Raw genomic sequence first — 18,582 nt, 5'->3', positions numbered from 1 at the left:
TCGCACGTTCAGTTGCGTCTTCACCCCTTCATAGTACTGTTCGAGCTTTTCACAAATTTCCGATCAAGAACAGGGTCACGAAACGGCCAGCCTCGGTGACGAATATGGTAAAATATCGCTTACCAGAGAAAGAGACCACTGCTGATGGTTCCCCCACATACGCATGAGCAAATTCGCCGAATAGCCAATCGTTTGCTTGCTTTCTATTCTGTGCGTGAAAACTCGTTCGTGTCAGCTTACCTTTCACGTAAGAATCACATCTGAAATAGTCGGGAACACGTAGCTCCAACTGTGATAGTGGCCAACGAGAGTGACGAAATATTGCATTAGAAACATTTTTTCCAGGATGACCCAACCGGCTATGCCACAATGCAACGCTTTCATCCGTCGTCCCCAACACTGCAGTATCCGCAGGGCTCAGCACATCAAGTCGGTAAAGGTTTGTTTCATCAACTCTTGCAGTTGCCACACCACATTGCAACTTAATTTGAGCAAAATTCGCGTCATCAAAATGAACCTGAAAACGCTCACTCGGCAGTAACACCTTCCTAGTTTGCTGTCGGACTGAAAACATGCTGCATTGTAGCTCTGAAACATAGCGTACATCATGAAGCAGAATCATCTTCTTTCCATGTGACGTCAACAGCATTTCTGCACTGTTCCCACTCCAGCCACTGATAACCAGTTATCCCCACCAACACGCACCGAAGCGCTCAGTGGTGTGAATGAGGTAAAATCAAGCTTTTGGTTAGTCATGTGACTCGTAGCTCCAGTATCAAGATACCAACGACTGCCAGTCAACTCCTCTTTTGTTTATCCACTACGAAATAACCCGAGACGGCATAAACACTTTCTTCACTTTGATTACTATCCTTACCCTCAGCTCCACTTGGATGTGAGCCATTATTCGATTTTCCGCGTTTACTAGATTGACTAGCATTTCTGTCGTCATTTGGAGGTCGTTTACCTAGCTGTAGGCAGGTCTGTACTTTGTGACCTTCTTCACCACAATGAAAACAACGATATCCACTGATTTGCTGTCCCCCACGGACTTTCCCATGACCGCGACCTCCACCATCAGCACTGCGGTCACCAAGTCCTCTTCCCCTTCCACGCCCACGACCACGACCATGCCACAGCTACGGCCTTGACCACGTCCTCTGTCGGAACCACGACCACGGCCTCCACCTCGGCAAATGCCAACACCAGCAGTGTAAGCTTTTTCTTCGTCATCTTTGTTTTCTGCTTTGCGGCCTTATCGTCGGTCGTATGTCATCTCAAGTGCATGTTCTAACTGGTCGTAATTCGGGGGATCGTTGGGAATTGCAGGTGTATGACTCGCCAAAAACGTCTCAACCACGTTATCATATGCTGCAGGTAGTGAGCCGATAAGTAATGCAGGTTTTTCGTAATCATCCAATGGTTTATCCAGTACTGCAATACGGTCCATCAGTCGACGAACCTCACTCAAGTGATCTGACACGTTACCAGCAGGATCCAGACGCAACCGGCGCAATTTAGGCATCTCTTCCGCATATTTGAAGTACGTCTTGCCAACAAAACGCTGCTTCAGACGCTGGGTAACTCGAAATGGTGTCAGTTCATGTTTTACGGGTTTTTTTATATTATCAGTCATACCGTCGTACAAGCACTCATTGGTTTGGCGTGTCCCCTTCTCCCAAACAGTATGCCCGTCAGCTTTTGCCTTATCCGGTTCGTCCACCTCATTCTCGCAGTACGTCCAGAGCCCCTTACGCTGCAGTTTCAGGGTCATCCGCCCCAGCCAAATCTCAAAAGCATTGCCGTCAAGCGGCGGGTGAGATCTTTTCTCCTCTTTACTGTCTTTCTTGTCTGCCATCGTTGTCGTCAACAATGAGTTTTCCCCTTGCGACGATTGGGCTCAAAACCACTTGCGAAAAGTAAGAAATACGCAGAGCGAAAGCTCACACTCAAAGGCAATTTCTTGAGCAGGCAGCAAGATGCTGTCCGCGGCACGTGTATTTTGTTGTTGTGAAGTTTCCTCTCACTTGTCGCATCTGGTGTGGTACACGCTAACATACAATTCACTAACATACGGATAGCCAAAGTAGGCCGTAGATCGGTACTCCGCAATAGTAGGTATCATTTTGTTTGACACAGTCTCAAATATCCAAAGGCCAACACTAAAAAAATAAGTACCCGTAATTTTCAAAACATGAAGAAGGCGCGTTAAGGGCGTGGAGCGCGAAAAGGAGCAGCAGAAGACGGATGTGCAGCGTCAGGAGGAGCTCTCCAAGGTGCGCATTATACCACGAGGTGGCGGGTAAAGTCCTCGACATGAAGCGCCAGCAGCTCTACGAGCCGAGCGTCCTGCCACTGACCAGCCACCTATTGCTGCTCAACCCCGAGTTCCACGTGCTACCGCCGCCAAGTCATCAGCTCAAAACCCCGAGAACCCCGAGGCCGAAATGTTGGCTATGGCTAAAACGGAGCTTAATCAAACGCTGGCATGGTCGATGTTCAGCGTATTTTACGCTTTAACGCAGATATTAACACTATAAAAACGTTGCTGGACGCACTGCAACGTAACCCCAAGTCGTACTCTGCGTGGTTTCAGTGCCAATGAATCATTGGCCGAAAACTGGGCGACCTTAAGATGGAGATCGGACTGTGTGACAAGCTGCTAAATCTCGGTAAAAGCAATTTGTTTAAACGTTTTTACTTTTGGTTTTACTTTACTAAACTCTGTTTTAACACCTTGGTGCCAGACGTCGTAACTAACGACATCCACTTTTGGTTATGTCGTAAGTTACGACATAGCGCAAAGTTTATTAGCAAATGGCTCGGAAATGTTTTTTCAATACTTTAATCAAGTATGATGCAGCATATAAGCTGCAAGAGGTTTTTCAGGAACGAAAACAAAACCAGGTCAGGGGATGGAAATCAAGTGGGAGGTGAATCCTTGACCGCTCATTCGAGATTTTGCTGGATGACACAGAAGCGCTCCAGTTGCCGCGAGAAACCTGCCGCCCTAGCTGTCGCCACACACGACGTTGACTTTAGGCACTTATGGCGACAGCTCAAGGCAGTGGGGTGGACGTCCAAGCGGCCGAGAGGACTGCAGACAGAGTGGACATACAAAAGTCCGCAGAGAGCTCACGTCTTCATAGGTGAGCGTGCGGCTGTTGATTACGCCTTCCTGTCGGGATTGTTGGCTGAGGAAGACGCGGTAGCGGATGCTGGTAAAGATGGTCAGAGGGGTAGAGATGATCAAGCCCCAGAGGAAGTCGGGAGCGATACACGGCATGATAACGCAGAAATTGATTTTTAAACGGCATTACACCCTCCCAAATTGAGTGCTCTGCTACCACAAAATACTATCGACCAGATGTTCGGATCCTCCAGTGAATCGGAGGTTGACCTTTCGCAGGCTGCGGTAATGAGAGCATTTGATCTCTCCCTGAGTGATTTTGAAGCCAAACAGAAAAGAAGAGAGGCTGTCACAAGCTTGCACATGTTATCCGAGGCGTCGGGAATGGAGAGCGAAGGGGAAGACGAATGCACTGGACCCACCAATGCCCTCATCGTTGCACAACGACTAGCACGAGTACCGCTGACAGCCACGGATGACGTGAACGTGTTGAAGGATGGGGAGAACAGCAGTGAGTACGAGGACTATAGCTCAGACGAGAGCAATGGCGCCGGCATCTGTGATGACGACTGTGCTTCCGAAGGTGACGTGATAGACGAAGATAAAGACGTTCTTTCAGACAGTGATGCTGTCACCATGGATGAATCTTTCCTGGCATCACTTAATGTTGGCAGCACTACACTGAGCAAAGCGGCTGAGGAGGCTCGCAAGGACACTCTTCGATCTATGCAATGGACACCTGTTTCGACGGAGTACGAAACGGATACTAATGCTTATCCCGGACTAGGTCAGGATGAAGCTAGACCTGTGGGCGAGCTGCTTGACGTTTGGCGCTCGCCAATCCTTACCCTTTTAAAAAACGCTATGGGTTTCTATCGCTACTGAGACGACTCGTTATGGACTTCAGCAAGTGGACAAGCGAGCAGAAAAAATGTTTGCACGCCAGTCCGGGCGCCGGCGTGAGACCGTCGCACAAATTGCCAGGCGATTGAAGGCAGCTCAAGCATACATTGCCCACGAAATCCTTCATGTCGTCGGGCTTCTTGTCGCTTGGATGCTTTGTCCCCAGAAGAGACGCTTCGTCGCGCATTGGTCTATGATCGAAGATGGGACAATACCTGCTGGGCTGTTTGGGCGTTACATGGACCGCGACAGAGTCAATCAATCATGAGGGATCTTCACTTTGTAGATAACACAGTGGACCACGGCCGCGACAAGCTGTGGAAGGTGCACCCAGTGGTGGACAAGCTCCAACAGCGTTTCTTAGCTGGCTGGTCTCTCCCTGCCATATTCTCGTTCGACGAAGGCCTGCTGCCTGCAACGTCGAGGCGCAACACCACCCGCATGTTCATGTCTGACAAGCCTCACAGATACGGCTCAAAACTCTTTATGCTATGTGATGCAAAGACCGCGTACTGTCACAGGTTATTTTTTGTCTTATTTTCAATGTCGTAACTTACTAGTTGTGGCAGATCCTAATTACTATGTATGTCGTAACTTTGTAGATTTGAATTTTATGTTGGAAAGCGGAATAATATTGATGGAAGAGACATTGGCGTTGACTTCAAAACGAGCAGCGGCCGTCGTCCGGAACTTGAATTTTGCGCTAACTCCAGAGTTGCGGCGCCCGTGACACGCTGTCGTCATCGACCGGTATTACTCGTCAATTCTCCTTGCGGTTGAGCTCCTAGCTATGCAGATCTACGTGGTGGAGACAATTATGACGAACCGCTTGGGGTTCAACAAGAGCATAGTGTCTAAGAGCAAGACTCGTCCAGCTAGCATCCCCCGTGGCTCTTTCGCCTTTTCGCGTTCGGTCGCCGTCCCGAGCATGGTCTCCTACATCTGGTGGGATCGGAAACCTGTTTACTACCTGTGTACAGGCTCCGTAATGACACCGTCCACAATCGAGAGAAAGTTGAAGCGAGTCGGGGCAATTAGGTCGGTTGTCCGGCAGCTGTGAGCGACTACCAGGACTGGATGGGTGGAGTAGATCGCCATAATCAACTTCGCCTGCAATCGTACTCACTACAGATGTCCACGCGGTTCTCAAAGTACTATAAAAGACTATTTTTAGGCTGTCTCGACCTAGCGCTGGTAAATGCGTTCTTGTCACACAAAGAGGCTGCTAAAATGAAACGGAAGGTCGCGATGAAACGCTCGGAGTGGTTTGCAGTTCTCCAGAACCAGCTCCTTCAAGTGAAGGCCGAAGATTTTGCTGGAGTACAGCTAACACCACCCTACTCCTGCCAGAAGCGACGGCGCGCACCGGTCCGGCTATCGCATTCGCTGCAGCAGTCCAAAGACTGGGTTACCGTCAGCGGCGTCCAGAAGCGACGCCAGCGGTCCTGCAAGGTATGTGCACTCTTGCGGACAGATAAAAAGAAGTCGTACGCGACGTCGCACTTTTGCGAACGCTGTTCTGTCGACAGCGCGAAGTGCTGGCTGTGCAACCGGGTTCGCCCCGACTACAAGGGTGTTGTGAAAACATGTTTTGAAATCTGGCATGACGACTTTCAAGCAGGCCAAGCGATTCCGCTGGACTTAGGTAAGCGAGTTGTGCTGCGTCGGCCCGGTCATAGTGCTGGAAGGCGAAAGAAAACACGGCGGGAGCTCCGGCTTCATTGTGACCAAGGCGTTGACGGCAAAAATCCCGGTGACGACGCCACTAACCGGACCGACGTGTGCGGATTGAATATGTAGTCGATTGTTGAGTCGCTAGGTTTGTGTAGCTGAATGCTAAGTTTCTTGAACTGATGTCCTTCTTCCTTGCGTTTTCTGAAATGAGCGGCATCAGCACAGCCACCTGTTATTGACATTTGTAGGTACCGGGTAGTTACGACTTAGAGAGTCTCACAATGCCGTATGAGCTACGACATTGGCTAGGAAACCTGTGGAAAAGTTATACTCAAATCCTCAAGGCAAACACATGGCCAATACAAATACCAAGTTCCTCGCAATGGTGGAACTTACGACATACGCTTACGCGTCCTAGGCGAGTACCGTCCGGAGCCAAGGTAATTTACTATGTGTGCAAACCAGCTGGCGTTTCTAAAGACGAGCAGCTGGCCTTCACCACGCAGAAAATCGAGCAGAATTTCTCTAACTACTCGGCTCTAAACCACCATAGTATTACCCTGCCAGAACCGTTATCTGCCGACGTGTTCTTTGATGAGATCGGACTGGTCCAGCAAGCGGTATTCACCGAGCCAGATGACCAGAGTGCCTGGTTCTATTAACGCTGGTTGCTGACGTCCATGGTGGAGCTGGTCGAGTCGTCTGCCGAGGGCGCAAGTGGGTTCCTGAAGAGCCAAGTGCAGTGGCTATACGAGTTGTTGGAGATGGAATCGGAAGTTAAGTGGGTTGTCGTCACACTTGCCGATCTGCAGTTTCGTCTTAGTGTAAATACCGATGTGAGTGGCTGGGAGGAAGCGAAGAAAAATAGTGTGGAACTCTATGGCCGCGCCATCGCCCCGGATCCAGACCACCGCCACTACTATGAGGACATGAAGAAGAAACACGTCTGAATAATAATAGTGGTCTCGGGAATACTGGCACGAGGTTTTTTGTTTTGTAATACTACTGCAGTGCTACTTACTTTGATACGTGTCTTGCTCTCCTGTTTAATCGAACGCACCTCCACATTTTCAAGAATTTTTTTATAGCCATTTCTGATGTATGATATTTGGTTCTCATCTTTCTTAAGCTTCGCCATCGCACGTGAGACTTTACCCTCCGAGTATCCCAATCCCTTCCAGACGCCAAGCGCGTCATAGTACTTCTTGTTGCTCACGAGCATATCGTCATACAGCTGGGAATCTTTCAGCCACTTCTTTTTCATTTCTTCGGTAGCCTCCTTGCTGACGCCAGCCGGAAGCTTTGAGCTCGAGCTGAAAATACCTCTCTCCGCTTTAGCCTTGTCGGTGACACCCTCTTCAAGTGCACGGAGAGATGCCCCCTGAGCTCTTGCATTTTCAGTGTTAAAGTGCAAAGCAGTATCGGGTGAATTCGAGTTGGTCATCTTGCCAGCAGCGAGCAATGTATTGCCATTGTTGACCAGAAAGGCTGCGGTAGTTAAGAGCAAGGGGCGAGAGTCGCATGCTCGTCTCGAAAACGGAATGTACAGCTTAAGAGATAGAGGGGAAGTTGCGCAATGAACCCGAACTACGGTTTCAAAATCGCGTCTGGTTCATTGCTTCTCGTTCCAATACATGTACTTCGTGGGTACTACTGTTGATACTACTGTAGTCGTGTTTAGTATTAATGAATACACACATGTACCGGTAAAATTGGGTTACATGTATTGGTTGGTGAACCGTCCGTTTCCACGAGAGTACAGGCACGGCTGAGACATGTATTGAGTTCTTCCGGGACCACACATGTATTGGTTGCGACTTGCTAAGCTTGTTTACGATGATGCTTTCTTACGGCTAATCAAGTTTTTCATCTTCTTCACTTCGTTCGTCTTTTTGGCCACCACGATGAGGTTGGTAAGGTCTATCTTCGGTTTCATGACAATTTTGATAGTAGTCTGGAGTACGGCCTTCCAGACCCCACCATTCCTGTCCAGAGGGCGGCTCTGGACAACTTCTTGGCCTGCGATACGAAGAAATCTTTTGTTAGGAGACGCCTTCGACAAGAGCTGAGACTTCTTAGTATTCGGGAACGCTGCGACGACGCTACTGCGAGCTGGGACTGCAACGGCAAGAGCAACGTAAAATAAACTTCGCAAGACTGTGGAGAGGGTCAACGCTGGAAAGAAGCACCTTGTGGTCTGGAAAAGAAAACGTGAAGTGACTGCTGGAAGTTCTTACTAGCAGACTGAACCGGTGTATAGCGTCTCAAAGAAACCGAGTGTACCGCTTTCGTGCGCTGGTATTATGCTCAGTGCCAATGCATGTGCCTAAGGAACAGGAGCTAATGGTAACCAAATATCATATAATATTTTGGATAGTAGTAGTACTATTTTCGATATTATATATTAATAGTAGCTTATTTTTGCAAAAGTTAACATAATATTCTAATATTAACTCGGAGAACTGAGAAATATTAGATACTACATGATATTTTATGATAGTTCCCACTTAAGTACGTTTCTTGCCACCTTACCATCTGTGAACCGAGCGGAGCCATATAACTTTTTCGATCAGGTTCTAGAAAAGCAGTAGGCTTTAAGACTGACGAGTATTTGCTCTAGTACTTCACTGTGACCAGGGCTCCCGATTATGGCATTGTTATTTAATGGGAGCCTTCCTTAACCATAAATAATGGCATTGGGCAGCTAGTGCCATCACATATTACATTATGTTATGTACTGCGAACAACCAATAAATAAGAGCATAATGTAAAGCAAACCAACACCATGTTAATAATTAGCGAGTGGCCTCGTCGACAGTCTGAGCTGACCAATACTCACCATTTTGGCGTAAGAACAGCAACATTTCTAATGTAATTGGCTGTAAGCTGTGGCGCTCTTGACCGTACGTCGTCCTGGCGACGCTAAAAAACCTCTCAACAAGGTTAGAAGTAGGTGGAATGCAGCTAAGCAGGTCGTACCGCGGCTGAACTGCTGCTAAACGGCGACGTTTTTGTAGACTCGCCACGAATGAGCCTTCATCTCCACTGTCTCCCGCTTCTGCTGCAGTTCGTGCGTGCTCTTCTTCTTCTTCCAGGCAGCGGAAGGGCTGCAGCACTGCCTTCTCGACCCTCGTTAGTCTTTGGCTCCCTCCCAGGACACGCACACACGCCGACTCGAAGTCTGGGCTGTGTACAATGTCCGCGCGTGGTCCTGTGTCACACAAATAAAATTTGTAAATAAATCAGCGTGTTAGTAGAGAAAAAGACATAATGACGTACCAAGAAACCTTGCGTAATGTGGTTTTAGGGCAATTAAACCGTCGAACCACACACGCACGTCCAGCAATGTTACACTTGTAGCTTGAAGTGCCTTGGACACGGACACAACCTTTTTTAGGTCTTTTAGCAGCAAAAGAAGCCGCTTGTTACAGGATGGGGCGGGGAGGACGTCCACAATGTCGTCGTCCGTGGGGTCGAGGTGCTCCAGAAGCTTAAAATACCGGTGAACCATGCTGAACGTCGAGCTCCATCGTGTGTCCTGTCGAATTACAGGACGAAGGGAGGTTTTCGACCTGCAATATATATAGCCGTACAGAATAACCTATAAAGTTAGCAACATATTTTACAAATAGATACCAAAACTGGTAAGTACCTGAGTTTAGCCGACTGCTTGAGTGTACGTAGGCGCATCATCAGAGCTTGAACACCGGATAGGTCGTCTTCATACTGCTCCATATCAACTTGAACTGCCCTGTTCAGGCGATGGCTAGCACAGCCAACGAGCGGCACACCAATGAGCGTCGCTAGTAGCCGGTTAACGGCGCAGTTGTCCCCTACAAGAAACAAACAGGCATCCAGCTGCTTACCAAAGTCGCGGGGCAACATGCCAGCTAGGAACTCGTAGTGTCCGCGCGCAGAGATATCTTCGTCCGGCTCGCTCAGCAGTGGTGCCATGCACAGGAGCGGGGTCTTTACGACGCCGTCCACCTCGTAGCAAGCAAAGACGGCGACAAAATGCTCCGACGCGTGGCTCCAGCCGTCCAGGATGAGGCCAAATCGCTGAGGCATCTCGGACGCGATCTGACGCTCCACAATCCGAGTGAGACTTTCCATTGCTCGCTGAAGTGTCTCGACACAAATTGGGTCCAAATTAGAGTATCTGAGCAGCACAAAATTTAGTTAGCCTAAATATAATCTACGTATTTAAATCTGGCTAAACGATGGTTACCTTCTAGCAGCGGCATTCTCACAGAAGTGGAGTGGGAGACCGTTCTCGACAACCCAGTCGAGCCAGCCAAATATGTTGAAGGCTGACCGACGGACGTAGTTTAACAGTGAGCCTGTATCGGCGGTAGTTGCAGTTAGCATAACAGCCTCGAAGTCCGGGTGTTCCCGACGGACGTGCTGCATTAGGTTGGAGTAGCCATTCCGGCGAGTCTGCTTCCGAATCGTGCCACAACGACAGCGGAAGTACTTAGAGACGATCTCGCCCTCCGCGGGACGGCACGGTCGGAAGTAGAACCCAGTCACCTGGGCTGGCGTGATCGTGGGGTGGCGGGGGAGCGTGGCAAGAACCATAGTAGCTTAGCGAGGGGCTTGGTTCGAGTTGTTCAAATTAAAAAGTGAGGCCGTGAGCAAGCTGTGTCGTATAGCTGGCTTAGAGACGTGCTGGTAGCAGAGAGTTTAAGATGTGAAAAGTCACGGTTGGTTGTGAGGTACATAATGATAAAGAGGTTTTGCTCATAAATTATGTCGGATGATTCCTTAAGCAAATAAATTATTAATAACATCCAGGTAATCGAAGAAATAAATAATTTTATGATTTCATAAGAAATAATTGAAAAGACCATGCCATAATCGGGAGCCCTGACTGTGACACAGACAAAGGCGATCGAGATGGAAAACTGCAAACGCTTGCAGCTGTTTAACGTTGATAGAGCGAAATCAAGACATGTGTTCTTGTTCTCTACCGATCTCCTCGTCCACATCGTGCGTCTAATAAACCTGCTACCTGTGGCGCTAGATTAATGCGCTCAGCAGTGCCAACACACGACGCCAGCCTTGCCGTCACTCTCACAATTGTCCCTCCCTCACGGTTGATTAGTAATAATTCAGCTAGTCGAGCGTTAACGACATCTGATTGGTTAATTTATCCTGATTACGCAAACTTAAAAAAATATAATATCGTATTAGCTAATATTAAGTTGATATTTAATAATATCAAATTGTCTCGAAAGAAAATATTAGGTGATGTTTTTTATATTAACTGATCTACAGGTAATATTTTCACAATATTAACTTCACCGATTTTGGAGTTACCATTAACCCCTGCTAAGGAAGCAACTCCACGACAACGACGACCACCGACGATCTGACAATACTTTCCAGGAATGTTACAGAGAAAACTGTCGTCAACACAAACACGTTTACGTTGTAGTTAGTCAATACAAAATGTACAGTAGTACTTGTATTCTTAAAAACATAAATCACTTGATAGATCAAATAATATTTAAAACAACGTCAAACAAAATGATACTTACGAACCATTTAGAGTTATCGAGATAATCGTGCTTAAAGTTGGCCATTTGGTTATCGCACTTAACCGAAACCGTGACATCTATAGTAAATTTCCATCGAAAAAACTGTAAAAATATCCTTATTCAATTGCTTTTAGCAAGAGTTTTAAGTAACACCAAGGGCTTCAACAAAAAATAAAAAACAAAGAACTTACATCTCTAAAATTAAAAAAAACATCGAGCTCACAACACTCTTAAATGTATCGTCATTTCGAGGGCCCATAAATGAAGATAATATTTTTGAGCGACCACAACTTCTTCAGTTTTAAGCATTCTGCAGCTTCTAAGGGCTCAAAAGATAGAGGAGACGCCCCGCTTTCGTTTAGAGTGCTTAAATCGCGATTCGTACTTAGGTTCATAAGTATCATTCCCCCAAATATGTACGACAATGTGGGACACACAGGTATTAGCGTTAGACATAAGGTCTAACATTTTCTGAAATCTTACTTCGCCTCCCTATATTCAGCTGGAGTACAACGCCAGCAAATCGCAATTTGCGCAGAAGAAGTCAGACCTCTTGTCTAACACAAAATGGATAGCCATGATTGAAAGAAGCTAGAGAAAACAGTTCGTGATATTCGTAAAACACAGTCACCGCGCGTTCGAGGGCCACCTACCCGAGCTCATACTGCCGCTTCCTCGCTTGGTTTATCCGCAATTAGCCGCATCTCGTGCCCAAGCCCTTCCTCGATGGCCTCAGTGACATATCAGAGTGCACGTTGCAGCAGCTGCGCTCTCGTGTCAAAGATCTCGTTACGCAAAGACGCACTGTCATCCCGCTAGAGTTTGAGGCCTTAGATGCAGCTGATTTTGTCACATGGCTTGTGACGCTCGAGCGAAAGGATGGCTGTGCTCTAAGCTACTTTGCCCTAAACACTCACTGGGCGGGGTTGTTTAACTTGTTTCGTGACTACGGCCGTACCATGACCAAGAATTTAGACTCCGAGCTGACAAACTACTTTAAAGGACTCAAGCATAAACTTGCCAAGGACGCAGCGAACGGCGAGAGCTCTGTCAAGACTGGTAAGGACCCACTCATGTTCGATCTGTACTCTTTCTTGTGCAAAGAGATGCTCTCTCACTCGGGGAAGGATATGGCATTTGCTCACGCGTACATGGTGATTGCGTGGAACCTAATGTGTCGGTCGTCTAATGCTTTTGGCATTCGCCATTCACACATGGAATGGAGGGGTGATGCACTGCAGATTTACTTCGCGCATATGAAGAATGATCAAGGAGGGGACCGACCGCGTGACCCGCGCCATATCTACGCGAACCCGCTACAACCAAGTATTTGTCCAATTGTGGCACTAGGTATATATTGGGCGGTTTCTAATTTTGGCGACGGCGATCTCCTTTTTCCCGGCAGTAACTAATACGAGCGATTTCGGAAGTGCTGGCTGCGTCTACTGGCGCAAGAGAGTGTCGCGACGGAATTGCAGCGCCAAGGGATTGTCGCTACTGAACTAGGGACTCACTCTATGCGGAAAGGATCAGCGACGTTTTGTTCGTCAGGGTCAACGGCTTGTCCTTCATCAACGGCGGTTCATTTGCGAGCCGGCTGGTCGCTTGGATGTGCTCAAATCACCTACCTCCGATATGAAGCTGCTGGCGACATGCATGTCGGTCGTACAGTGGCTGGATTGCCTACCGAAAGTTACCAGTTCTCGACGTTAGCACCACATTTTGATTCACGAGATGAGAGCGTCGAAAACGGGATGAAGTTGATGTTCCCTGGCCTACCCAATAGGCTCGAGTACATTGCAGAGTTTTGTCTGGCTTCGCTGGTCTATCATTCCTCTTTCCTGAAGGCTACGCTTTCTCCACAGCACCATTTATTTGAGACGCCGCTTTTCCAAGACGAAGAACTGCTATTAAATCTCACAACCAGAATTAGAACGGGTGATGGTTGCGCTGCGGCGCGTATACGACCGACTGGGGTTCCACCTCACGTGGCTATACTCTGTGAAATGAAGGGTCTAAAGGACGGTTTGCTGGAATCGGTGTCAAAAATTGAAGCTACCCGGCTTGATACTGTTCAAGATATTATATCCGAGCTCGAGAAGCGAGCTATAGGTGCTGGAACGGTTACTTACGACGGTCGTCATGATGCTATAAGAGCGTGTCTTCATGATAGTGGCGTTGGCGAGCTTGTCGAGAAGCTATCCAGCAGAGCAGACAAGAATCTGTTGTCGACGCTGCCACTAAAGGCAACGAGGGTCAGCTTTGCCACTACTGGAGTGGAAAATTTCGGCGTGTACCCGCAGATTTTACCATCCCTGATTGCTCCGTACGTCACGTGTGGGTGCTGTGGATGTGTGGTAACAAGTCGAAGCCGATACCACCGCTTCGCCGTCTTGATGGTCGTGATATGCCCAACAGGAAGATGCAGAAGCGTTTTAGCCAGCTTCGGTTTGTGATGCTCAAGATTGAGAAAGATGCAACATCTAAAGAGCTGTTTCCTTGTAGCACTGCCATCGATGCTGCAACCGATGTGTTCATTAAGTGCGCAAGCAGCGTCGCTGTAGACGACATCACCGAACACTCACGAAAGCGACGCCACGGGCAGCTGAGCTGGGCGACAGTAGGAAAACTGTTGAGGAAGAAAGCAAAAACAACAAGTAGTTAGCAGTGCGTATCAATGAGAACCAAGGAGCTACAAACTGCTTACATTTGTACCCACCTACCAAACATCATACAGAGCAGAATTGTTGGTTTGACAAATGTCTGACTAGTTCCGTCTAAGAATCATCTTGTTTTGGGCTGTCTCATTATTTTATATTATATAATAACGATTTGCAGCTAGAAGTTTCAATTTAGATATAGAGTGTGGTTGCGAGAGCTGTATTGTAAATATGTAAAACGGGCCGAAATTTTAGCCGTTTTGTCACTATCTACCAGCGACTCGTCTTACGAAACGAAAAACTTGTAATCAAGGACAAAATGAGAGGAGGTTAAAGTGACTTTGACTCGTTGTTGCAGGAAAAGCATACTATGTATTTTTTGGCGTAGCATCACATAAAGTACTGTATTACTGTATCATAGATCTACAGTACATGTATTATAGACTAGCCGAGCGCCGCTGCTACGCGGCGGTAAATTAGGTTTAGTTCTACACGTTTTGGCATTCCCGCCTACGCTACGCTTCGGCGGGATAACTATTGAAAAAAAATGCTGAACCCATGTGTACCTAAATCGATTTTTTTTAATTTATTAATTTGGGCCAGCATCATGCTTACCAGATTTAATAATAAATATTCTAATGATCTTATATCAAGATTCTTGATGCAATCTCTTTTTTATTGCTGGCTATCACTGTATCTTCATCCTCCATCCAAAACCACCAGCACTTCAAATAACATTTATACAAACGCTACACAATACGTTTAGTTTAGCGTCGTGCTCGATATCACGGGCCATTTCTGAGCCGCTATAAAACTTAGCTCACATCAGCGCAAACGATAGTAATGGCCTGTCCAGCTTGCACTACTTATTAACACCTGCCTGCACTGCCTATTTCAGCTTGTACGTAACTAAAGATTGCTCACTTCTCATATCAAACTTACTGAAAAAAAAAGCTAAACCAGTAAAATATAATTAATTTTAGATGTATATGGCGTTCATTTTGTGCTGATTCAAAATTAGCACTCGAATCTGTGCCAGTTATGATTGAAGCACTTAAATATTGTGTCGCAAGACGCCTTGCTGCTGCTGCTGTTGACGGTAGTGTTTTCTATTTGATAATTTAACGATGATTCCAGGATTATTGGACGTCGTTTAGGCTCCAAGTGTATTAGCGTTTCTTTATGGGGTCTACTTAATCAACTATAATTCACACCTCTCGTGTTTTGTTATTGTCTTGCCGGCCCATATTAAATTGTATCGTACGCCCCTGTCGACGACACGTCCGCCAGCTAAGTAGTATCGGATTTTGCTGTCTAAACAGCTCGTAGAAAACAATGGTTTACAGCAGTAACACATATGAGTTCATTTTGTTCAATCTAAAACTGCAGTATCTATCTTTATGGATCGAGTGACAACGCTTATGAACAAAGCGTTGTTCTTACGGCCAGCTTCTGTTGTAAATGTACTATGATTTGGCAGTTCAGTCAGCTACCTCACTCTCAGATAATTTATTAATATTTCTACAACAAAACGGTTTCAATAGCTTGCAAAACTTATTAAGGACATACTACTACGTATACTTATAGTTTGTCCTTGGAAACACGCATTCCTACGTGTACGCTAAGCACGTCGCAGCATTGGAAGCATCTTTAGTGCCTTTTTCATTTGAGAATAAGTAGCTCTCTCTGTTTAGCACTCAAATATTAAAGTAACATGCATTATTAAAAAAGTAAATACTTCGTAATATAAAAACGATGCCGCCTTCGGATATCGCTTACAGTAGTAATTGTCATCAGCACATATAAGTTCTTTTTGCTCAATCTAATCCTATCTATCTTAGTGGCTCAAGCGACAACGTTTATTAGCACAGCGTTGCTCTTACGGCCAGCTTCTGTTGTACATGTACTTCTGCTTGGCAGCTCAGTCGGTTACCTCCCATTCAGAAATGTTCTTTATACATATACAACAAAAACAGCTGTAGTTATTCTTTAAGTCGTTGCTTCTTGCAGAAACTATAAAGAACATAATATTTTGTGCATCAATAGTATGGCCTCGAAAACACACGTGTACGCTTAACACTTTGCAGCATAGGAGCGTCTTCATTTGAGAAAAATGTAACACTTTAATAATAATAGCAGCTTCCCATATTAAAATAGTACAAATTAAAGCTTTGTAGTACATGTATTTAAACGATGCCGCCATCGGATAATGGATAGTCTTGTGCAAATCTCCATATGTGCTCTGTGAGCCACATGAATTTACTGATGTAAGCTACATAATTTCGTGCCGCCATCGGATAATGGATAGTCTTGTGCAAATCTCCATATGTGCTCTGTGAGCCACATGAATTTACTGATGTAAGCTCCATAATTTCGTTTTAACCAATCGAAGCCGCCTTCGCTCCGCTCGGCAGCCAATGATAAAGCTCAAAAACCTGAGCGTTTCGTGTGACGGACGGACACCGTGCTAGTCTTGATACTTTAGGACTAGCCGTTCGCCGCCGCTACGCGGCGGAGGTGGCAGGCTGAGTCCCAGGGGAAATGGGCTCACGCCTTCGCTGCGCTCCGGCGTAAACATGTCTAGCTGCTCGCCGCCGCTACGCGGCGGAGTGGCATGGTTTGTTGGAGATGCGGTGGCCGCAAATTTAAGTGCTTCTTAATGTCACGTACTTTGTTAGCGTCGTTCACCCCAGTAGATCTTGGCATCGTGTATTTAACCACTTGCTTTTCCGTAGTCTCATTCGGCCCCGTATAATATTGTGGCTTGGAGCGTTTCGGCTACCTCGTACTACAGGCTGGATGTCATGTTCTGCAATGGTCCATGCTCTTTCGTGCTCTTCCCGGTTTCGTGGTTCTTGCTCACCCGTGGCCCACGCTGCTCAGCGGTTATGCGCTCTCTCTTTAGGGTTCATGCTTTTGAGTATTGCGTTTTTCGTGGCTGCTACATATTTCTGTTCTCAAACGTTTATGTGGGTTGCACCGGTTTCGTGGTACGTAGTCTTTCGTGGCCGGTGTCCTCCAATCGCCGGTACGCTTGCCAAAATGTGCTATTCCGTGGTTTCGTGCCTCCACGCAGTCGTATTGTTCCGTCACCCGTGTATCGTGCTCTCCGGACGAGGTTTTATCGACTACGTTATCACGCTATCGTGCAACTCCGGTGTGGTAATGCTGTCTAATATATTGTACTCGCGCGGTGCATCTGCATTTTCCGTATATTATCGTGCTCTACAATGGCTTCGTGCTCCGTGGTGTGCAATCGTGGTCACCCCAAGCGCCCACCTCCCCGTTTATTTCGTGGCTGGCCCGCCGTTCGTGCAATCTAGTACTAATGTAGTACTGTCCTCCGTGGCTCGGTAAGCTCGGGTTCAACACTGGTAACGTTCTCCGCGGCACTGTGATTTTACGTCTATAGCTCTGCGGCTGCGATCTCCCATGGCTTAGTGGCACAGCCCATGCTATCGTGCTAGCTTGTGGTGTCGCGGCTGGTCTGTCGTCCGTGTGATTGTTAGCTACCGTAGTATCGTGCTCCCTGGCTCGGTGAGATCCGGTTCTACCCTGATATCGTGCTCTAATGCTCGATGACTTCCCGTTTTCGGACTCCCGCCGCTTCATGCCTGGTCCGTCGACCGTGCTCCGTGCTCTTCCGTGGTGCAATGGGAGATTTGCTGTCCATGCACTCTTACCGCTACGTGCGTACTCTTCCGTAGCCACCCTTTTTAGCATGCTAGGGTGTCTGTATATCTATTTCCCTTCCGTGGCCCGTACGCCCCCGTCATATTCTCGCTCTTCTGTCCTTTTCATGGCTGTGTGCTCTTCCGTCCTTCACGCTACGCATAAAACCTCGTGGTTTGCATCGGTTAAGTCTTCTATCATCGTCCATGACCTTCCGTGCTTCGTGTTGCTCTTCTATCCCATCGTCTTCATAGTGTGGTTCGGTGTTCTTACGTGTTTCGTGTTCTTGCTGAGTTACGTGCCTCCGCGCTAACTTAAACGCAATAGCTGTTCCCATTTTGTTTGATGTACGCTACATATATTGTTGGAAAGTTCGCACAATATCTGAAGGTCGCACCCTACGCGCGCAAATACAAAGGAAGATGACACTTTATCCTGCAGGCAGTGTGGGGTGCAGGGGTGTAAGCCACAATAGTCATATTTTAAGTTTTTCACATTATTATAAATAGTAATACAATTGCTATTTATTATTAAACGCTGATATAATTATTATGTGTACTACTACAAATAGCTGCAAACAAAAATATTAAATGTCGTAATAGTACTACTCAAAACAGTATTGTTAGTATTTTTTATTAGAAAAGGACTACGAAGCCTAAAATATCATTCTAAAACCAATAAGTACTAATGTTTCGATTGAGGCCGAAATATGAGTCAACAAAGCCTACAATTTTTTTCAACAGCTCCTACGACGATATTGTATGTGTGTGCACGTCGGCGCCTTTTAATTATGCTAACTAACGCGTACACAGGCAGCGCCCTTCGCGTGAGGTGGCGGCCCACAGTTGAAAATGGGGCAAAATGAAATTTGAACGGTGCTGTTAAGTGCGAGGTATAGACCACATACAATGTGTCCACCACATAATGCCGATTTTAGCGAATCGAGGCCGCCTTCGCTGCGCTCGGCAGCCAGTAGAATGCGCGTATATGCGTTACATTATGA

At 46.9% G+C, this 18,582-nt stretch overlaps 1 protein-coding gene across 1 annotated transcript; it reads left to right on the top strand.

Moving 5' to 3' along the window:
* Positions 1–13,001: 13,001 nt before the first annotated feature.
* On the top strand, positions 13,002–13,912 carry PITG_04217 (uncharacterized protein; the record flags this gene model as incomplete). Its single annotated transcript, XM_002905847.1, has 5 exons — positions 13,002–13,383; positions 13,494–13,611; positions 13,666–13,740; positions 13,798–13,807; positions 13,853–13,912. The coding sequence occupies 5 exons, from the start codon at positions 13,002–13,004 to the stop codon at positions 13,910–13,912; spliced, it is 645 nt and encodes a 214-aa protein (XP_002905893.1).
* Positions 13,913–18,582: the final 4,670 nt, after the last annotated feature.

Source organism: Phytophthora infestans, genomic scaffold, assembly GCF_000142945.1.
Source record: "Phytophthora infestans T30-4 supercont1.5 genomic scaffold, whole genome shotgun sequence".
Classification (NCBI taxonomy): Eukaryota; Oomycota; class Peronosporomycetes; order Peronosporales; family Peronosporaceae; genus Phytophthora; species Phytophthora infestans.
The sequence above is the reverse complement of the archived record's forward strand: the minus strand, read 5'-3'. Positions and strand labels throughout refer to the sequence as shown.